The sequence below is a fragment of the Rattus rattus genome, chromosome 1 (assembly GCF_011064425.1).
Source record: "Rattus rattus isolate New Zealand chromosome 1, Rrattus_CSIRO_v1, whole genome shotgun sequence".
Classification (NCBI taxonomy): domain Eukaryota; kingdom Metazoa; phylum Chordata; class Mammalia; order Rodentia; family Muridae; genus Rattus; species Rattus rattus.
In genome coordinates this window covers 10,127,489-10,145,122 of record NC_046154.1, presented here as the reverse complement: position 1 = coordinate 10,145,122, position 17,634 = coordinate 10,127,489, and the positions used below count along the sequence as shown (strand labels likewise).

The 17,634-nt window shown below is 53.7% G+C and overlaps 1 protein-coding gene across 7 annotated transcripts in view; it reads left to right on the top strand.

The window, feature by feature from the left end:
* The window catches only part of Rere (arginine-glutamic acid dipeptide repeats), a 334,126-nt gene extending 322,601 nt beyond the window's left edge, over nt 1–11,525 (top strand). For 4 of the 7 annotated variants that reach the window (XM_032894248.1, XM_032894206.1, XM_032894213.1 and 1 more), the window contains 11 exons: nt 645–807; nt 1,601–1,693; nt 2,129–2,328; nt 3,360–3,521; nt 3,819–3,932; nt 4,156–5,513; nt 5,615–5,837; nt 6,501–7,224; nt 8,107–8,253; nt 8,710–8,914; nt 9,088–11,525. In XM_032894248.1, coding sequence (XP_032750139.1) covers nt 645–807; nt 1,601–1,693; nt 2,129–2,328; nt 3,360–3,521; nt 3,819–3,932; nt 4,156–5,513; nt 5,615–5,837; nt 6,501–7,224; nt 8,107–8,253; nt 8,710–8,914; nt 9,088–9,121 — 3,423 coding nt within the window. In that variant the 3' untranslated portion in view covers nt 9,122–11,525. The remainder of the gene's footprint in view (nt 1–644; nt 808–1,600; nt 1,694–2,128; nt 2,329–3,359; nt 3,522–3,818; nt 3,933–4,155; nt 5,514–5,614; nt 5,838–6,500; nt 7,225–8,106; nt 8,254–8,709; nt 8,915–9,087) is intronic. The other 3 variants (XM_032894231.1, XM_032894239.1, XM_032894222.1) reach the window with 3 other exon arrangements.
* Nucleotides 11,526–17,634: the final 6,109 nt, after the last annotated feature.

Genomic DNA, 17,634 nt, shown 5'->3' with positions numbered 1-17,634 from the left:
TGGTTTTTTAAATCCATTATTTTGTATACTTGATAAATTTTAAACTTTATTTTTTAAAGTTTGTCATTAGCCAGCCTTTGCTAGGTGAAAGTACTCTTTGTGCAGGAGACAGGTGACAGTGCAGCCCAGCATACAGCTGCCACGGTGCTCCCATACCCTGACGCTGCAGTTTTCAGGAAGGCTTAGTATGTGAAGGGTGTCAGTCGCTCTGTCTTCTTTTGCTAGGCCTCAGGGGTTTCCTGCTAGTTTGCGCAGTGTGCCCATTAAGATCAAGGGAGATAGAAGAAAGCAGTTTGTCTCCTGGCCCTGGCTCCCAACAGCTCACCTGTGGTCTCTGATAACTGTCTCTGAGGTAGTGAGCATCCCCTCACATACTTGTGATTTCACTGGGTGCTGTGCAGATGCTTCCGTACGTACGCACAGGACACACTCAGTTTGCATACTCACAACAGCTCCCTGCAAGTGGGAACCTTATTTCCTGTTAGTCTCTTGGATAGTCTGGGTTCCTGGTGTGAGGTCATACTCTGCTGTGCTGCAGGACGGGACTGTCAAGCCTCACTCTGGGATACTGCTACCCTGCTCAGGAGGACGAGAGGACAGGGAGACTGCGGGTGCACACTGACAGCTGCCCTTCTGTCTTGCAGGGGGAACTGATTACCTTCTATTACTACTGGAAGAAAACACCAGAGGCAGCCAGCTCGCGTGCCCACCGCCGGCACCGCAGGCAGGCTGTGTTCAGAAGAATTAAGACTCGCACAGCGTCCACCCCTGTCAACACGCCCTCCAGACCTCCTTCCAGTGAATTCTGTAAGTGGGGTATCTTGGCGCTGCCAAGGGTAGTAAGAGACTGCGCACATGCAGACATATCTGTGTCCAGCTCTAGGCCTGTGAACTGGTGAGCCAGGGATTTGTATGGTGTGGTTTGTGTGTTAGCGTGTACATGTTTGTACATTAGTGCTGACAAACTGACACTTGTGGGAGAGTTTAAAAATTATTCTTACATTTAAGTATTTCTAATAAATTTCACCATTCTTTCACATTTTGTAAAATATAAGCTTGACCCAAGGTTCCGCTTTCTTCTTTTGTTTGCTTTACCAAGCTTAGCTTCCTAGTCCTAGTGTGACATTCATTCTAATAAAACAGGGAGGCCCTGTGGGTTTTGGCCCCTACCAACTAGAATGAAACAGTAGTGCTTTACAATTCTGCCCCAGCCCTGAATACTGCCCTGAGGCACCAGTGTTCTGTGTTTGCTTTGTGCGGGCCAGCAGCCATCTAGGTTCATAAGAGACTCCCAGGCTGCTCAGATGGACGAGGGCAGACAGTCCTGTGGGTACACTGCTACCACTCCAGACTCACCAGACTCACCCGTGCTGGCCACCACAGGACTCCAGCATGACATCAGCCTCCTGGCAGAGCAGGACCTTGAGTACTACCCCTCACACATGCAAGCTCTTTGCTCTGGTGACAGCTCCTGGGGAATTAAAAATGGGCCTTTGTGACGGATGCTCATTCAGTCTGTGTGGTTAGTTTACTGCTGGTTGCACTCCCAGCGGAACATGATGGCGTCTCTTCTGTTTCCACTTTTGCCCACCTTGTACAGTGGATCTGAGTTCGGCTAGTGAGGATGACTTTGACAGCGAGGACAGCGAGCAGGAGCTGAAGGGGTACGCCTGCCGGCACTGCTTCACCACCAGTAAGTGGCCTCAGGTGCCCTCAGTGCAGGGGGCAGGTGCTCATTGCAGGGCCAGGCGAGGCCTTGGGCTGCCAGGCTCAGACTGTGCTGATGGAAAAGCAGCAGGCAGTGGTTGACTTGGTGTTGGTTGTGCTCGGGAAACTTGACCCTCTCTTCTGACTTGCTTCCCGGTGAGCAGTCAGGACTATACTTACTTACTGGTAGGAGGGACTCATACATGGTGAGGGAGGGTTCTGTTGTTCCTGCGGTGGCTACATGGGACTGACCAGTGATCTCCTCATCAGCTTTGGGTTGCCTAGGGAACAGGCATCTATCCAAGCTCATACTTTTGAGTCACTCTCGTGACTCAGGGTCAGGGGAGCCCACAAAAGGACCCCTCTGTTCAGATATCCCCAGACACAGAGATGGTTTCCCACGTCCCCTACCCTCATGTAGCCTCCAAAGACTGGCACCACGGGGGCCGAGAAAACATCCTGCTGTGCACAGACTGCCGCATCCACTTCAAGAAGTACGGTGAGCTGCCACCCATCGAGAAGCCCGTGGACCCCCCGCCCTTCATGTTCAAGCCTGTCAAGGAGGAGGACGATGGGCTCAGTGGGAAGCATAGCATGAGGACGCGGCGGAGTCGGGGCTCGGTGAGCTGGGGGCCTGGGCTCGGGGCTCAGTAAGTTGGTTTAGGCAGAAACACACTAGCTCTTGCGCACTGCTCTCCCTGAAGCCAGTAAGTAGCTTCGCCTCTGGGCTTGGGGGCGTGGTGTGTTTAGGGAACTTGCTGTTCAGAAAGCTCACTGGTGTTTATAACGCAGTGCCAGCCCCCCCAGTCCCTCAGAACATAGGCACATAGGCCACTTGCCTCCAGTGGGCATATTTCTAACTTTGCAGGTGGTGTTTCCAGTATTTGATCCCGTGTTTTTGTATAGGTTCTTTAGTGAGGATTTGTCCGCCTAGGCATGGTGGCTCATGTCTATAATCCTAGCACTTGGGAAGCTGTGGCAGAGCGATGGCCATAAAATAAATTCAGGCCTAACCTGGCTACAAGTGGTGGCACACACCTTTAATCCCAGCACTCAGGAGGCAGAGACAAGACAATCTCCCGAGTTTGAGGCCAGCCTGGTCTCCAGAGTGAAGTCCAGGACAGCCAGGGCTACACCGAGAAACTGTTTGTAGGGTGGGGAACACAGGAATGGCCACTGCTTTGTTTGACAGAGGTCGGGTGTGTCTAAGACCACAGGAGGGTCTTTGAGGCTTGAGGCAGTGAGCACTGAGGGATCTTTCTCTCTAGCACTGACCTCTCTGAGGGCTTTTCTGGTAGGCGGCAGGTGGGTAGAACGGCCCACCCTTCTGTATCCTGAGCTCAGCTGAGCCCTGTGGCTTTACAGAGGTGTGTTGCAAGCCAGGCATCTGTGAGAGCTAAACCGCAGTGTCTAATTGGGTGGCTTCCTGTCCTGTTTGATTAACTCCACAAATGTTCTGTGGTGTGATTTGGTGAGCGTGGACAGTCAACCGACTTCTCCTGACCCCTCAGAGCCCTGCTCATTCCCTCAGGATGTGTTTTCTGGGTTTGAGTGAGTTTACAGTTTATCTTACTTGGCCAATGACTAGACTTAGGTGGGCATCTGTGGGGCCTGGGAATCCATGCTCACTGTCCTTCGGCTTTGGAGGGCAGATGTCTACACTCCGCAGTGGTCGGAAGAAGCAGCCCGCCAGTCCTGATGGCCGCGCCTCACCTGTCAACGAGGACGTGCGATCCAGTGGCCGGAACTCCCCCAGTGCTGCCAGCACTTCCAGCAATGACAGCAAAGCAGAGGCGGTGAAGAAGTCGGCCAAGGTCAGGGGCTGAGGGAACAGTGCAAGCTTCCTGGTCCCTTGCTCCCGCCTGGGCATTGACATTTCCCTGGTTTAGGGGCTGCAGGTGGAGGCCTGGGTCCTAGAAGAATAGGGTCTTCTGCCACAAGTTTGCCAAGGCCCCCAAAATACAGAATGGAGTGTTTGGAAAGGCTCCGAGGGCCAAGGAGTCTGGTTCCTACCTCGGGCTCCTTTGGGCCCTTGTTGGCCCTTTGGAGGACACCCTTGCTTCAGAATGAGGAACAGCGCCCGCAGACTCACCCTTTGTGCTTCCCCGCAGAAAGTGAAGGAAGAGGCTGCGTCCCCTCTGAAGAACACCAAGCGCCAGCGGGAGAAGGTGGCCTCCGACACAGAAGACACTGACAGGGCCACCTCCAAAAAGACAAAGACCCAGGTGAGGCTTCGGTGACGCCCTGACACCCCCCACCACCACCACACAGAAGCTCAGGTTCTCCTGGGGAAGGCAGTGCCTAACTTCAGGAGAGAGAGTTTGGACCCTGCCTTGTCCAGGCAAGAGCGGAGCCCCCTGCCGCCTCTGCACAGACCGTGGTGGTGTCCACACAGGCAGGGGCAGAGCCGCTTTCTAGTGGCTCCATCTCTTGGTTCTCTGCCCTTAGGAGATCAGCCGCCCCAACTCTCCCTCTGAAGGTGAGGGGGAGAGTTCCGACAGTCGCAGTGTCAATGATGAGGGCAGCAGTGACCCGAAAGACATCGACCAGGATAACCGCAGCACGTCCCCCAGTATCCCCAGCCCTCAGGATAATGAGAGCGACTCGGACTCGTCAGCACAGCAGCAGATGTTGCAGACCCAGCCTCCAGCCTTGCAAGCTCCCAGTGGGGCTGCCTCTGCTCCCTCCACAGCCCCTCCAGGGACAACCCAGCTTCCCACCCCAGGGCCTACACCCTCTGCTACTACAGTCCCTCCACAGGGCTCCCCTGCAACCTCACAGCCCCCTAACCAGACTCAGTCTACAGTGGCACCTGCAGCCCACACCCTCATCCAGCAGACGCCCACCCTGCATCCCCCTCGGCTGCCCTCACCGCATCCTCCACTGCAGCCTATGACTGCACCACCTGGCCAGAACTCTGCACAACCTCACCCCCAGCCCTCCTTGCATGGTCAGGGCCCTCCTGGCCCTCACAGCCTACAGACTGGACCCCTACTACAGCACCCAGGACCTCCTCAGCCCTTTGGACTGACTGCCCAGCCCTCCCAAGGTCAGGGCCCTCTGGGCCCCTCCCCAGCAGCAGCCCATCCTCACAGCACCATACAGCTTCCAGCCTCTCAGTCGGCACTGCAGCCTCAACAGCCCCCAAGGGAACAGCCCTTGCCTCCTGCCCCGTTAGCCATGCCTCACATCAAACCCCCACCCACCACACCAATTCCCCAGCTTCCAGCACCACAGGCCCACAAACATCCGCCTCACCTCTCAGGCCCCTCCCCCTTCTCAATGAATGCCAATCTGCCACCCCCACCAGCCCTGAAGCCCCTCAGCTCACTGTCCACACACCATCCTCCCTCAGCCCACCCTCCACCCCTACAGCTTATGCCTCAGAGCCAGCCCTTGCCCTCTTCACCCGCCCAGCCCCCTGGGCTGACCCAGAGTCAGAGCCTCCCGCCCCCTGCTGCCTCCCACCCTACCACTGGCGGCCTCCACCAGGTGCCCTCGCAATCCCCATTCCCCCAGCACCCTTTTGTACCTGGAGGCCCCCCTCCCATCACCCCACCCTCCTGCCCCCCCACTTCCACCCCTCCTGCGGGGCCCAGCTCCTCATCACAGCCACCCTGCTCTGCTGCTGTGTCTTCTGGAGGCAATGTTCCAGGGGTGCCATCTTGCCCACTTCCTGCTGTGCAGATCAAGGAAGAGGCTCTGGATGAGGCCGAGGAGCCAGAGAGCCCTCCTCCACCCCCCAGGAGCCCATCCCCTGAGCCTACTGTAGTGGACACCCCCAGCCATGCTAGCCAGTCTGCCAGGTACTGGTTCCTGGGCCCAGCTGGGTGTGGATGGACTTGGTGGAGGCCAGGGAGGGCGCAGCCTTCAGCAGGAGCCCCAACCAGAGCTGCCACCTCTCTAGGTTCTACAAACACCTGGACCGGGGCTACAACTCGTGTGCACGGACAGACCTGTACTTCATGCCTCTGGCTGGATCCAAACTAGCCAAGAAGAGGGAGGAGGCCATTGAGAAGGCCAAGCGGGAGGCTGAACAGAAAGCCCGAGAGGAACGAGAGCGAGAGAAAGAGAAGGAAAAAGAGCGAGAGCGGGAGAGAGAGCGGGAACGGGAAGCAGAGCGCGCTGCTGTGAGTCCTGAAGGGTGCTGCCTCAGCCAGGGGTGGTGGCTAGCATGGATCCCAGGCTGTTGGTGTGTTCTCTAGACTTTCTGAAGGCTCTAAGCCATTGCCCGGCAGCCATGATTGTAACTCAATTGACCGATGGGCCTGTCCTTTCCTTGCAGCCTATAGATTTGTGCCTCCTCCTTAATCCCAAGGTGTCAGAGAAACAGGAAGGGGGCTGATTTAGGACCCCTGTGTACAGAGGCATCCTGCTGTGCTGTGAAGCCCATTTTTGGGCTGGGGTATCTGGTACCTGCTTGATCAGGAGGGATGGGGGATGCCACATCTAGAAGTGGCAGCATTGGAAACTTCCATCAGAATAGGTTTCATACATAGCCTGCTGGGCTCCCTGGGACATAGATACACAGCTGTAACTGTTTTCACAAGTGCACACAGGCACCCACCCTCGTACAAGGAGAACTGCAGGCAGGCACAGAACAGAGTGCTGTAGTAGAGTCTGGGCTATCCTGGTGTCTGGGCCTGGCAAAGGTCCCTTGTCACTATGTTGGGGTGAAGGGACTAAATTGGCCTGACACTGGAACAGGGCAAGGGCCTAGCCTATCTCTGTAGTGAGCACCAGTCTTAGTCCCAGATGGCTTGGCACCCATCCTCACACCCTCTTTTCTTCAGCAGAAGGCTTCTAGCTCAGCACATGAAGGCCGTCTTAGTGACCCTCAGCTCAGTGGTCCAGGTCACATGCGACCCTCCTTCGAGCCACCACCGACCACAATTGCTGCTGTGCCCCCATATATTGGGCCTGACACACCTGCCCTCCGGACACTGAGCGAATATGCTCGGCCACATGTCATGTCTCCCACCAACCGTAACCACCCCTTCTACATGCCCCTCAATCCCACCGACCCCCTCCTGGCCTACCACATGCCTGGCCTGTACAATGTTGACCCCACCATCCGGGAGCGGGAGCTCCGAGAACGTGAGATCAGAGAGCGCGAGATCCGGGAGCGGGAATTGCGGGAGAGGATGAAGCCAGGCTTTGAGGTGAAGCCCCCAGAGCTGGACCCCCTGCACCCAGCCACCAACCCCATGGAGCATTTTGCCAGGCACAGCGCCCTCACCATCCCTCCTGCAGCTGGCCCCCACCCCTTTGCCTCTTTCCACCCGGGCCTCAACCCTTTGGAGCGGGAGAGACTGGCGCTAGCAGGTCCTCAGCTGCGGCCTGAGATGAGTTACCCAGACAGACTGGCAGCTGAGCGCATCCATGCCGAGCGTATGGCGTCACTCACCAGCGACCCCCTGGCACGACTGCAGATGTTCAATGTTACTCCACACCACCACCAGCATTCACACATCCACTCCCACCTCCACCTCCACCAGCAGGATCCTCTCCACCAAGGTGTGTACCCAATTCAGGGCAAGGCTGGAAGGCAGCTTCTGTCTGAGAATCACACTTACGGGCTTCCCTGAGCAGTGAGTCTCGAAGCTGCTATTCCTGGGCCTGCTAGAGTGGGGAAGCCTAGCCCTCTGCTGTGGGTAGAAGACAGCAGATCAAGGCTCTTGTGGTCTTCAGAGCCAGGTCTGGGTATACGCACTGGGCTGCCCAAAGAAAATGCCTCTTCCCACAATGGGATGGGAGGGTAGAGGACAGGACTCCTGCTAGCTTTGAACTGATAGCCAGGCAAGCACAGTCCTGAAGGTCCGTCCACTCTCTGGATGGCTGTGGGAAGACTGGTCTGCAGCAGAGGTAGGCACAGGAGGCACCAACCACTCCTTCAAAGCTTCATGGAGTTGGTTATGAGGGAGGCTGGCTATGAGTCCCAAAAGTGGGGCAGCATTGAGATCAGAAGGCTACTGCAACAGGTCCCCAAGGGGTGAGAGGAAGCCAGTGTGAACAGCTGGAGGGGCCCATGGAGGGCCTGAGGTAAAATGTTACCTCACCAGGGACCCAGGACGGACTACCCAGGGTGAATACACCAGGTAGAGTATGGGGCTCCTGGCTGTGAGCTGAGGAGACAAGGCTGCGCCCACCTATGCTGGGTTCTCAAACAAAGAGCTCAGTGCTCAGCAGTCTTAGGCATGGTGGCAAGAAATGGCTGGTCAGGGCTGAGCTCTGTACACTCTCTGCCTTACTGTTGTGCTCCCAGGACTCTTTGCATCCGGGTGGTACTCCGTCCTCATGAGCAAGAGCCAGCTTGGGTGGTAGTGCAGAAAGGAAAGAGCGCCAGAGCCGTGCACCCGCTGCATCTGGACCTGCGTCTTTTTTTTTTTTTTTTTTTAGGTTCAGCAGGCCCAGTTCACCCCCTGGTTGACCCCCTGACTGCTGGCCCTCACTTAGCTCGCTTCCCCTACCCTCCGGGCACCCTCCCCAATCCTCTACTTGGACAGCCCCCCCACGAGCACGAGATGCTACGCCACCCAGTTTTTGGTAAGAAGTCTTTGGAGGAGGACATGGGGTTCCAAATAGAAGCTGGGTTGGGCCAGATCAGCAGTTTCATTGACCAGCTGCACAGCGGCAGGTAGACTGCGGGGCAGGGTTTGAAGTGCAAAGGCCATCGATGCACAGCAAAATAGCCTGGCAAGAGCCCGGGCTGCCTGGGCTACAGAGGACAGCAGACAGGCACGGACAGACAGCTTGAGGTATAGGGAGGAGAAGGGGGCAGGCAAGGTCTGGGAGTCAGGTCCTGGAGCCACTAGTATGAGCCTCCTTCCTGCCTGGGGGCTCTACTGAACAGCCCCGCCCCTGGGAGGGACTCTGTGGAGCCTGGGAAGGGCTGGCTCAGCTTCCTTTGTTAGGTGGGTGCTCTGCTGAGCAGGCTTTCTCCCCTCCTTCCTGGTCTGTCTTGGTTGCTCTGGTCATGGCTCCCTTGACTTGTTTTTGTAGCAGAGCCTGTTTTGCGCTTGGCAGGCACCCCCTATCCCCGAGACCTGCCTGGGGCTATTCCACCCCCCATGTCAGCGGCCCACCAGCTTCAGGCCATGCATGCCCAGTCAGCAGAGCTGCAGAGACTAGCCATGGAGCAGCAGTGGCTGCATGGACATCCACACATGCATGGTGGCCATCTACCCAGTCAGGAGGATTATTACAGGTGAGGTGAGAGGGAGGGATGCATGCAAGCACGCCTTGGCTATATGAGAGACTGCTGGGTGGGTGGAACCCATAAGCAGACGGATTGGCCAGCTCTGCCTGTGCTGCAGGGTCCCTCCTGCATCACCTAGCTCGTCCTCATGTCCACTCTTCTGTTTTCTCCTCTCTCTCCAGTCGACTGAAGAAAGAAGGTGACAAGCAGTTATAAGTTATTTATTTGTTATGCTGCTGTGGAAACCCCAGTTCTAGGGGGCAGAAACAGGACTTTTACATCTAGTAGGCGCTGCAAGAGCAAAGAGGAATATCGTCTAAAGATTTCTCTATATTTAAACCCACAACTAAAAACACATCTGCATAGTAGTGTTTGTTTGTTGAGAGGATTTCCTGAGACCAGTTGAGGTCTCCCTGCATGACAGTCCCCCAGAAACGGCGTGTCCTGGGCTGGACTGACACCCAGAAAACGTACCTGCGATCTTGGGGTTTGGCTTTAGTTCTCTTTTCCTTGATTTCTCAGTAGGTGCTAGAGTCCGTTCACACCCTTCACTGTGCGCGCAGACACTGAGGCACGTGGGCTCTGGAACCCACGGGGTTTGCAAAGACGCGGCGTATGAGTTTGAAATCCAAGAGCTATAATTTTTAAAAAATCTTTTATTTTACTACATTGTAGGAAATCTTCATAATTTGAGACAGTTCTGCAGCATGGCTTTTTACATCTGTAAATAAATAATTTTAGAAGTCTTTTTTTCTGTCCACAGACGACTATTCTGATCTATTTTTTCCAGCCATGTCACAAAGTGTGAATTCCTACCAGCTATTGACAGAATACAGAGTTGATTTTTTAATAAAAAGTTATATATAATTATCCCTTTAATTAAAGGGAAAAGATGGGCGTTTCTGTTTCTAGTTTGAAGCAGGCAGGAGCTTGGGACTAGGTTTGGTCACAGCAGTGAGCACCCAAGGGTTGGCAGGGACAGTGTTACAGGCTCTTTGTTTTGCTGCTTTGATTTCACTTCTGTCTGTCCCTCGCATGTGCAGTGGCAGGCGTGTTTGAGCGAGCCTCCTTCCTCATTCATAGGGGTTCAGCGTTGACTCTGTTCCCTGGTGTCCCCACTGTCCTGTGTCTGGTATAGAAAGCGCATGTTTATGTGGATGTGTCTGATGATAAGTTTCCCTAGAGTGTTATGCACATGTTTGATTGTTCTAGATAAATTGTCATAAACATTCTAGGAAGCTCAAGAAAATGATGCAGTACCCAGCACATGAAAGACCTACGCCATGTGCTTGCCAAAGGAATGTTAGAGTCTGCTCATGTGCATGTCACCACGCCACGCCGTGCCAGCCACCGACTGAGAGACTTCAGAGTGAGGAACCCCCTAGGGTCACTGTGGTTGTATGGTTGTGCTCAGGGCTATGCAGCAGGCTGTGCAGGAAGCTGTGTCCTGCGTTTCCTCCTGGAATAGGAATTATGGTCCTGGTTGAAGCAGGTTCCCCTGGGAAGTCCTCTCCAGCAGGCCTTCGGAGCAGAGCTGACTCCTGCCCCGCTGTCCCTGATGGAGTTCTCCTACCAGAGCTGTGACCCTCCCTGGACTCTGGCATGCAGTGTTGCATTTAGAAGCAGCTAGCTAGCCAAGGACCATCGATGGCAGCGGACGAGGTGTGCCCTGGCCCCGTGGAGAGAAGTGTGTGTGGTTCAGCTGGCATTCACTCCGCTCCAGGCTCTGACTCAGGAGGCAGAGCCTCATGCTCCCTGAGCCATGCATGGGGCAACTAGGATCCATTTGTCCGTTGGAGATGTTTGTAGCTTTTTTGTTTTGTTTTTTAACTTTGTTTTTCTCATTCCATTTCTGCCTTAATTTTGGTTCTTCATAGGAGGCAAGCTCAAATTAACCTTTTGTCATCAGACCTTCTGGCCGCCTTGGCATGAAGGCATCTTTTTCCTCTGGGGTTGGTGACATGGCCTCCGGATGGTCTGCCTGCCCTCCAGCCCTCTGGACTGAGGAAGACCCCCACAGGCTCTGGACAGGCAGGTCCTTTCTGTCCCACGCCACCACCTCCTTCCCCTTTTAACTGAGTCTGCCGTTCAGTTAACCCTTTATTTCCTCTCTAATACCCATTTCCAAAGAGAAAGAGTGAAGTACTTTGAAGTCTGTACTTGAAATCTGTCTGGCAGTGTTTCCCTCTTAGTTTTGGGTTTCTCCCCTGTCCCAAGGTGAAGCGCTGAGAGCCTTCATTTCTCCGTGACTGACAGCAGTTCGTTTGGAGGCCCTGGACCTTTGTGGCGTCTTTGAAGCCTGGCCTCTTGGCTTCCTTTTGGATTTTCCTTGCTTTGATTTGAAGTTTGGGTTTGCTTTCCGTGTTCTGTACGTATCTTGTTCAGTGTCGTCAAGGTTGAGCTTCACGTCTCACTGCAGTGGAGCGAGCGGACATTCTGATCGCTGCATTTCTTTAGATCTCGGAGCTAAATGTATATATGAGTAGTTCGCCATGAGATAACACAGTGTAAACAGTAGACACCCAGAAAATCGTGACTTCTGTGTTTTCTCCATTTGAGTATTTTGTAATTTTTTTGAAATATTTGTGGACATAAATAAAAACCAAGCTACACTACAGCACCCTGTGTATTGGTCAGTGCCCTGTCTCATTCTGGAGTGTGCGTGGGGCACTGGAGATGGGCCCTGGAGGGTATGGGTGGGGCACTGCAGACAGCCATAGGGGATGGAGGAAGCAAGCTTGCTGCTCCCTGTTGTCTGGCTTGCTTACCCGCCTGGAACAGTTTCTGGAGACAGGTCTGTGCTTCTGGGAGGAAGAGCTGCCTTAGCCAATCCCCTTGCTCTTTAAAACCAAGATATTGCTACCCATATCCACCGCTCAACCTATACCATTAGGATGTGCAGGGAAGAATCCCCTGCCTGCTAAGGAGAGGTTGGAACCACCTTCAGAGTTTTCCAGATTCTAGGTGTCACAGACCCTGTAGGGAAAGTGGCTCATGACCCCTTTGGGAGTCAAACAACCCTTTTACAGGTGTGGCATACTAGGTGCATAGCAGATAATTACAGTTATGATTTGTAACAGTAAAATTACAGTTACGAAGTAGCAAAGAAATGTTATGGTGTGTGTGGGGTGGGGGTCACCATAACATGAGGAACCTGAATAAAAGGGTTTCGGTGTGAGAACAGTCAAAAACCACTGCTCCCCAGGTTTCTCCAAGAGACTACACACATTGGATCTCCTGTAAGTGTAGACATGGCCACCAGAGACCAGGACCTGGTAGATTACTATTGTGGCTTCTGATAACCAGAGACATTTTCTCCTGAAAGTTTTGATACTAAAGACATGGTTTTTCAAGAAGTGGAGCAGGAACAGCCCAGAGAGTGTATTGCTAAACTGCCTGCCAGGAAGGAAGGCCTAGGGACAGCACGGGTCAGGTGCTGCCCACTTGAGGGGAAGAGGAAGCAGTTAAATGTGTGCATTCTTAGCCCTTAAGCAGCTTGGGAACGGAGACCAGGCAGCAGCTATCTTGGTTCTTAAATGTTAAGACCCAAGTGTCAGCCAGCAAGTCACTTAGGCTAAAGTAAAACTGCTCTGTGACACCTCCCTCCCCCACGACCCCAATACTGGGTATACGAGCAAAGGAGAGAGGACAGCAGAACCCATAAACACGTGTTGGTGACATCACAGTAGCTACAGTGCTCGCTGACTGAACAGTTACTACTAACAAGGAGATGTACATGCATATGACATCACATATATAGACTGTGGGAAACTACTGCGTCATAAATAAAAATGAAACCTGCCCTTTGAAGCAGCCTGCATGAAACTTGAAGTGACTTAGGTGACAGAGCAGATTAGGAAGAAGGGATGCACACATTCTCATGGAGTGAAGCTAAAAGTCCTGCAGAAGGAGGCGAGGACAGCTGTCAGTGGAGACTAGGAAGGCGGGGAGGAGGGAGAGGAAGTTGGTTTCACGGTGGCTAGCTGGTTTCTGACAGGTGACACTTGTTACATTCTGCTTGTGTAAGAGTCCAGAGGTTCTCAAGAACTTTTTCAAGATTCGGTTCTTAGGATACATAAGTGTCTGGGTTTTACTTCACAAATACCTACTAGTGTTCATTCAGGTAGGCTGTGGACATTAGTCAGGCCGGTTATACTGCTGCTTATCCAAGGCAGAGGGCCCACATCTGAGTGGATGAGGTGAAACAGCAGTCCCATCTCAGGCCAGCCCTTCTTGAAGCCACTCCAGTCACGTCCCCATGGTCCCCCAAGCCTGTTTGAGAAGCAGATCCTTGGCCTGGGCATGGAGGCCCTGCAGCCCCATTCTGGTCTTTGCACAGGGGCTCACCTAGGACTTGATACTGTGGGAGGTCCTGGACCTCAACCACATCAGTATAGTCTGGCGCGTAGCTTCTCTATTGATAAGCATCCCTCGTGTGCTGTGCTGAAGGAGAGTGCAGAGGTAGCATTGGGTAAACTAGTGACCAGCAGTGCCCTCCCAGGTGTAGCTGGAAACATCCAGACACTAGTCAGAAGAGCTGTGCATGCAAACTGCTGTGAGAACCAGATGTCTTCCTCAGAGGCATGAGCACGCACCAGAAGGGCAAAGGTCACAAACCAGAGGACGCCTACACCCTCAGTTTTCTGGTCAACCTTGGGAGGTCCAGGTGTGTTTCTGAACCCATAGCTTTAAAATCGATGGACCTTGTTGCTCAGTTAACTGGGAGTTGAGCAAATCATACTCCCAAACCAGAGAGGTGCCTGTCCCTGAGAGAATCAGGGAATCAGCGAGCCATGTAGCTATCTATAGAAGTGGTGGGTTCATGCTGCAGGGTAGGATCCTGGGGTGCACAGAACAGAGCCTGCTGGTGTTGGGCCATAGGAGGCACAGCATGGGTCGTGAATGGGACACATGACCCCTTTCTGGCTCAGGAGCTCATGCCCTCCCTCTCTGGGCACTTTGGACATCAGGTGTCTGACCCTTAGATCTCCCAGTATTGGGAGGTGCCCATTCCCAGACTACTTACCGGGCTCATTCCTGCCCAGGAATCCTGGCAGATGAAGCTCTGAGTGCTGCATCACTGTCCCTTCTACCCTACATGACCCTCACAGCCATTTGTATCTTGATGAATCGGGTCAGAAACTGCACTGTGGACCCCCAGCCCAATTCTGTCTGGGACATCATCAGCTTTTCTTGCTACTAGGCCAGAGACAGCTCCGTGACTGTTTTGCAGGACAGGTAGGTGGGTAAGTAACTGGGTAGGTGGCCCTTTCAAAGCCCCTTGGTACCTATGCACGAATGGCCAGATTGACCTCTTCCTTCGTCCAGGCTGTGTATGAAGACCCTCTGTGGAGCAGGTGCCCACTGCAGACATTCCTCCCCACCGTTTCTCCCGCTCACCGTCCTGACACTGCCCTCATGTCTCTGGCCTTGGTGGACAGGTTTTAGGACCTTCTCCCCTTCAGTTTGTCCTCTATTGAGGGGTGACTCAGAAAACGAGATTAGTTGGTTTTGGCTTTGGGGGAAGGATGTGGGTGGAGGCCCAGACCTAATACACTGTCTTTCTCTGTGGCTGTCTTCTCTAGACACTGAGGCAGGGTCTCTCAGAGTGCAGCTAGCCACGAGTGGTGGCATCACTCAGCATTCACATGGGGCCTGGGCATCCGAATCCTGGTCCTCACCCTGGCCAGGCGAGCACTTTGAGCGCTGAGCCATCTTCACCGCCAGCCCACAGGAGCTTGCAGGAAGACCAGTTTGACTCAGCTGCTTCAGGACTGTGTTCTATGCCTGGCATCCCGACGTCACCGCCTTCAGTCATTGATTGCTAAGCTCTAGTTCACTGCAGAACAGAATTTACTTTTGATCCTGGCCACCAGGTGGCAGTGGCCACAAAGCTAGCTGTCCTCTGGGCCACCCTGTGAACAAACCATGGCTAAGATGAAGGTGTGTGCAGCAGCTGGGGAGGTGGTTTCTGTGTTAAGGGGCAACCTCGGAAGGTCACAGTGGGACAGGTTTGAAAAGATGACAGGGCTGACTGGCTGTGCAGGGAGGCCTGGCCCTGGTAGATGCTGCAACTAAGATAAAGATTCGTCTTCAAACAGGACATTCTTTTCCTTGCTTTCTCTGATGTATCTGCAGGGCATGGGGCATGCACAATGGTACCCTGTAAATGCCCACTGAAAGTAACCGGATCTCTCTTCCCTGCCCTTTGTCCCCACTCCTTCCTCCCCTCCCTCCACCTTCAATGTAGACACCTGACTACACCTCCCAGATGCTATGGTGACAAACCAGTTTCCATAGTGCCAAGGCGTCGTGCTGGGAGTCCCCCATGGGTACTGAGTAGTGTGTAGCTTCCAAGAATCTTGGGCCCAGAAAGGAACTGTCAAGAATCTCTGTGCAGCTCTGCCATGAGAGCTCTTGTGTGCCCAGAAGGTACCCTGGTGCCAGGAGCACTGTCCTCAGATGCTCTTATCTGTTCACTCAGGGAAAAGCACTTCAAGCACAGTATGGGACCTTGCACATAAGCTCTGAACTAAAGAGGACTAGTGGAGCCCAGGGCCTGTGAGTTCTGGCATGTTTAAGAGAACCTACCTCTGTTCCCATGATGCCCTGTAGCCCACCCATTACAGTGGTTGTTAGGGTGCCAGCTGACCACACCCCTAATATCCCTTGGTGACCAAGGCGGATGGGAAAGAAAGCTACCAAGCGTCAAGGCATCCGTCCTCAATGCCAAGTAGAGAGTTCATGAGTACTTGGGACAGTGCATTTCTGAGACGCACAGAGCAAAGAGGGCAGCTTCCTGTTTTAACAGCGTGGCTTCAGTTTTGGTTTTGGTACTCTTCCATGGGGACCACCTTAAGGGCACTGGGTAGAGGGGAGAAACCCTTTTCTAACCCTCCATGAGCTGACAGGTTCACTAAAGTGATCTAGAGAACAGCGAAGAGCCTGGAAGCCAACCCGTGGGTGGGGCTCTGGGCTCTGCTTGCATCGGTTGCTCCACTGCCCCCTGCTGGGGGGAAGCCTGAAGTGCAGTCCTGAGCCATGTTCCAACCTGGGTCAGATACAGTGCAGACACAGCCAGCTTTCAGGAAGAGGCTGACAACCGCCCCTATGTGGAAAAGCGATGTGTTCATATTTACATGGAAAGTTCCAGGAAGAGGACCCAGGATTTGACAAGCTAACACTGGATGCAGCTTCCCTAGTCATTTCTCTTTCAGAGTGAGCAACCCTGAGCAGAGGCTAGCTTTCAGCACCACACTCTGGAGAAAACTAAACGCTGCTTACTGTGTAGTTGAATGGTCCCTGGTGGTGGCAGAAGCCTGAGCCCAGTCCCTGTAGCTGGGACTCAGAAAAGGTCCAGAGACTGCATGGAGCTCGAACACAGAGTGGGGCCTGGGGAGGGAACGCAGGTGAAATGCTTGCCACAAAAACGTGAAGAGCTGTTTTAGATCCCAGGGTCCCACAGAAAAAGTCGGTTGTGTGTGCTTTTAATCCCAGCACTGGGGAAGCAGAGACAGGAGCATTCCTGGAGTTCCCAAACTGGCCAGCCCTAGCTATTGATCTCTAGCTCCCACTCCCATGCACACACAGGTACACACACACACACACACACACACACACACACACACACACACACTTTCTTAAAGCACAAAGTGTACAAAGGCAGAACTTGGAGGCAGAGAAAGGGCTCACTAGTTCAGGAATAAGGTGTTGGGGAGCTTGAGAGGAACGGCAGTATGGACGGGTCTAGGTGGACCATGGGCTCTTACTGAGCAGAGAAAAGGGCTTTACTTATGGGCAGCACTTGAACACAGGCATGGGGCCTGTGGCCTTGATGCTGAGGCAGGATAGGAGGAAGTGGGCTTGGAATACAGGCCGGGGCCAGGTTAGACAGGAGGCAGACTCCTGCTGTTGCCTGAGTACCGAGGTGTTGTGACATGAGCAGGACCAAGCCAGATGAAAAGGCAGAGCACAGAAAGATGCTGCATCCTGGGGTCCAGGGCGAGTCTGTGAGCCAAAGGCTCCATCCTACCACAGAGGCCATGTGGTTTCTGCTCAACCGGCCCTAACTGGTCAGAGCGAGCTGATAGGCTCCATGGTGATACACTCTTGAAGACGGGGCAAAGGACTCAGGACCAATGCAATGGAGGCACTAGGGGCCACTTAGCCCCCACACCATGCCCAGTACACTAGCTACCACACCGCCCTTTCCCCAGATCTCCCCAGTTAAACACCAGCAGGATGAGAGAGGCTCAGGGACATCATTAAGAGAGCCTTGAGCAAGCCAAGAAGTTGGTGGCAGAAGGTGGCTCCAGGTCTTGAGAAGTCAACTCCCTCCAGGTCACTAAGAAGGACTAGAAGCCCAGAGACATGGCCCATACATTCTGTCTCTCTGTAAGCCTGGCTCAGTATAGTCCCAGCACCCAGGGACCCTCAGTGTTCATCTGTGAGATGATGGCAGGCAGGTGAGGTGGGCAACTGTATCCCTGACACCCTCCAAGAGTATTGTTTCTTTGGGTACATTGAGATATGTTCTCAGACATGTCAAGCAGACTCATCAGAGATAGTCCCCTCCCTCTGTAGGACACTGCCCAATGGCATCTCACCAGAGAGCAGCCCAGACACCTGTTCATAGCACCATCGTTAAGCATGAACATCTGTTCATTAATTTTGGGGGGGAGGTGTCTTGTTCATTTATATTCCCTGAGGAACTGCTGCCAGCCCCCAGA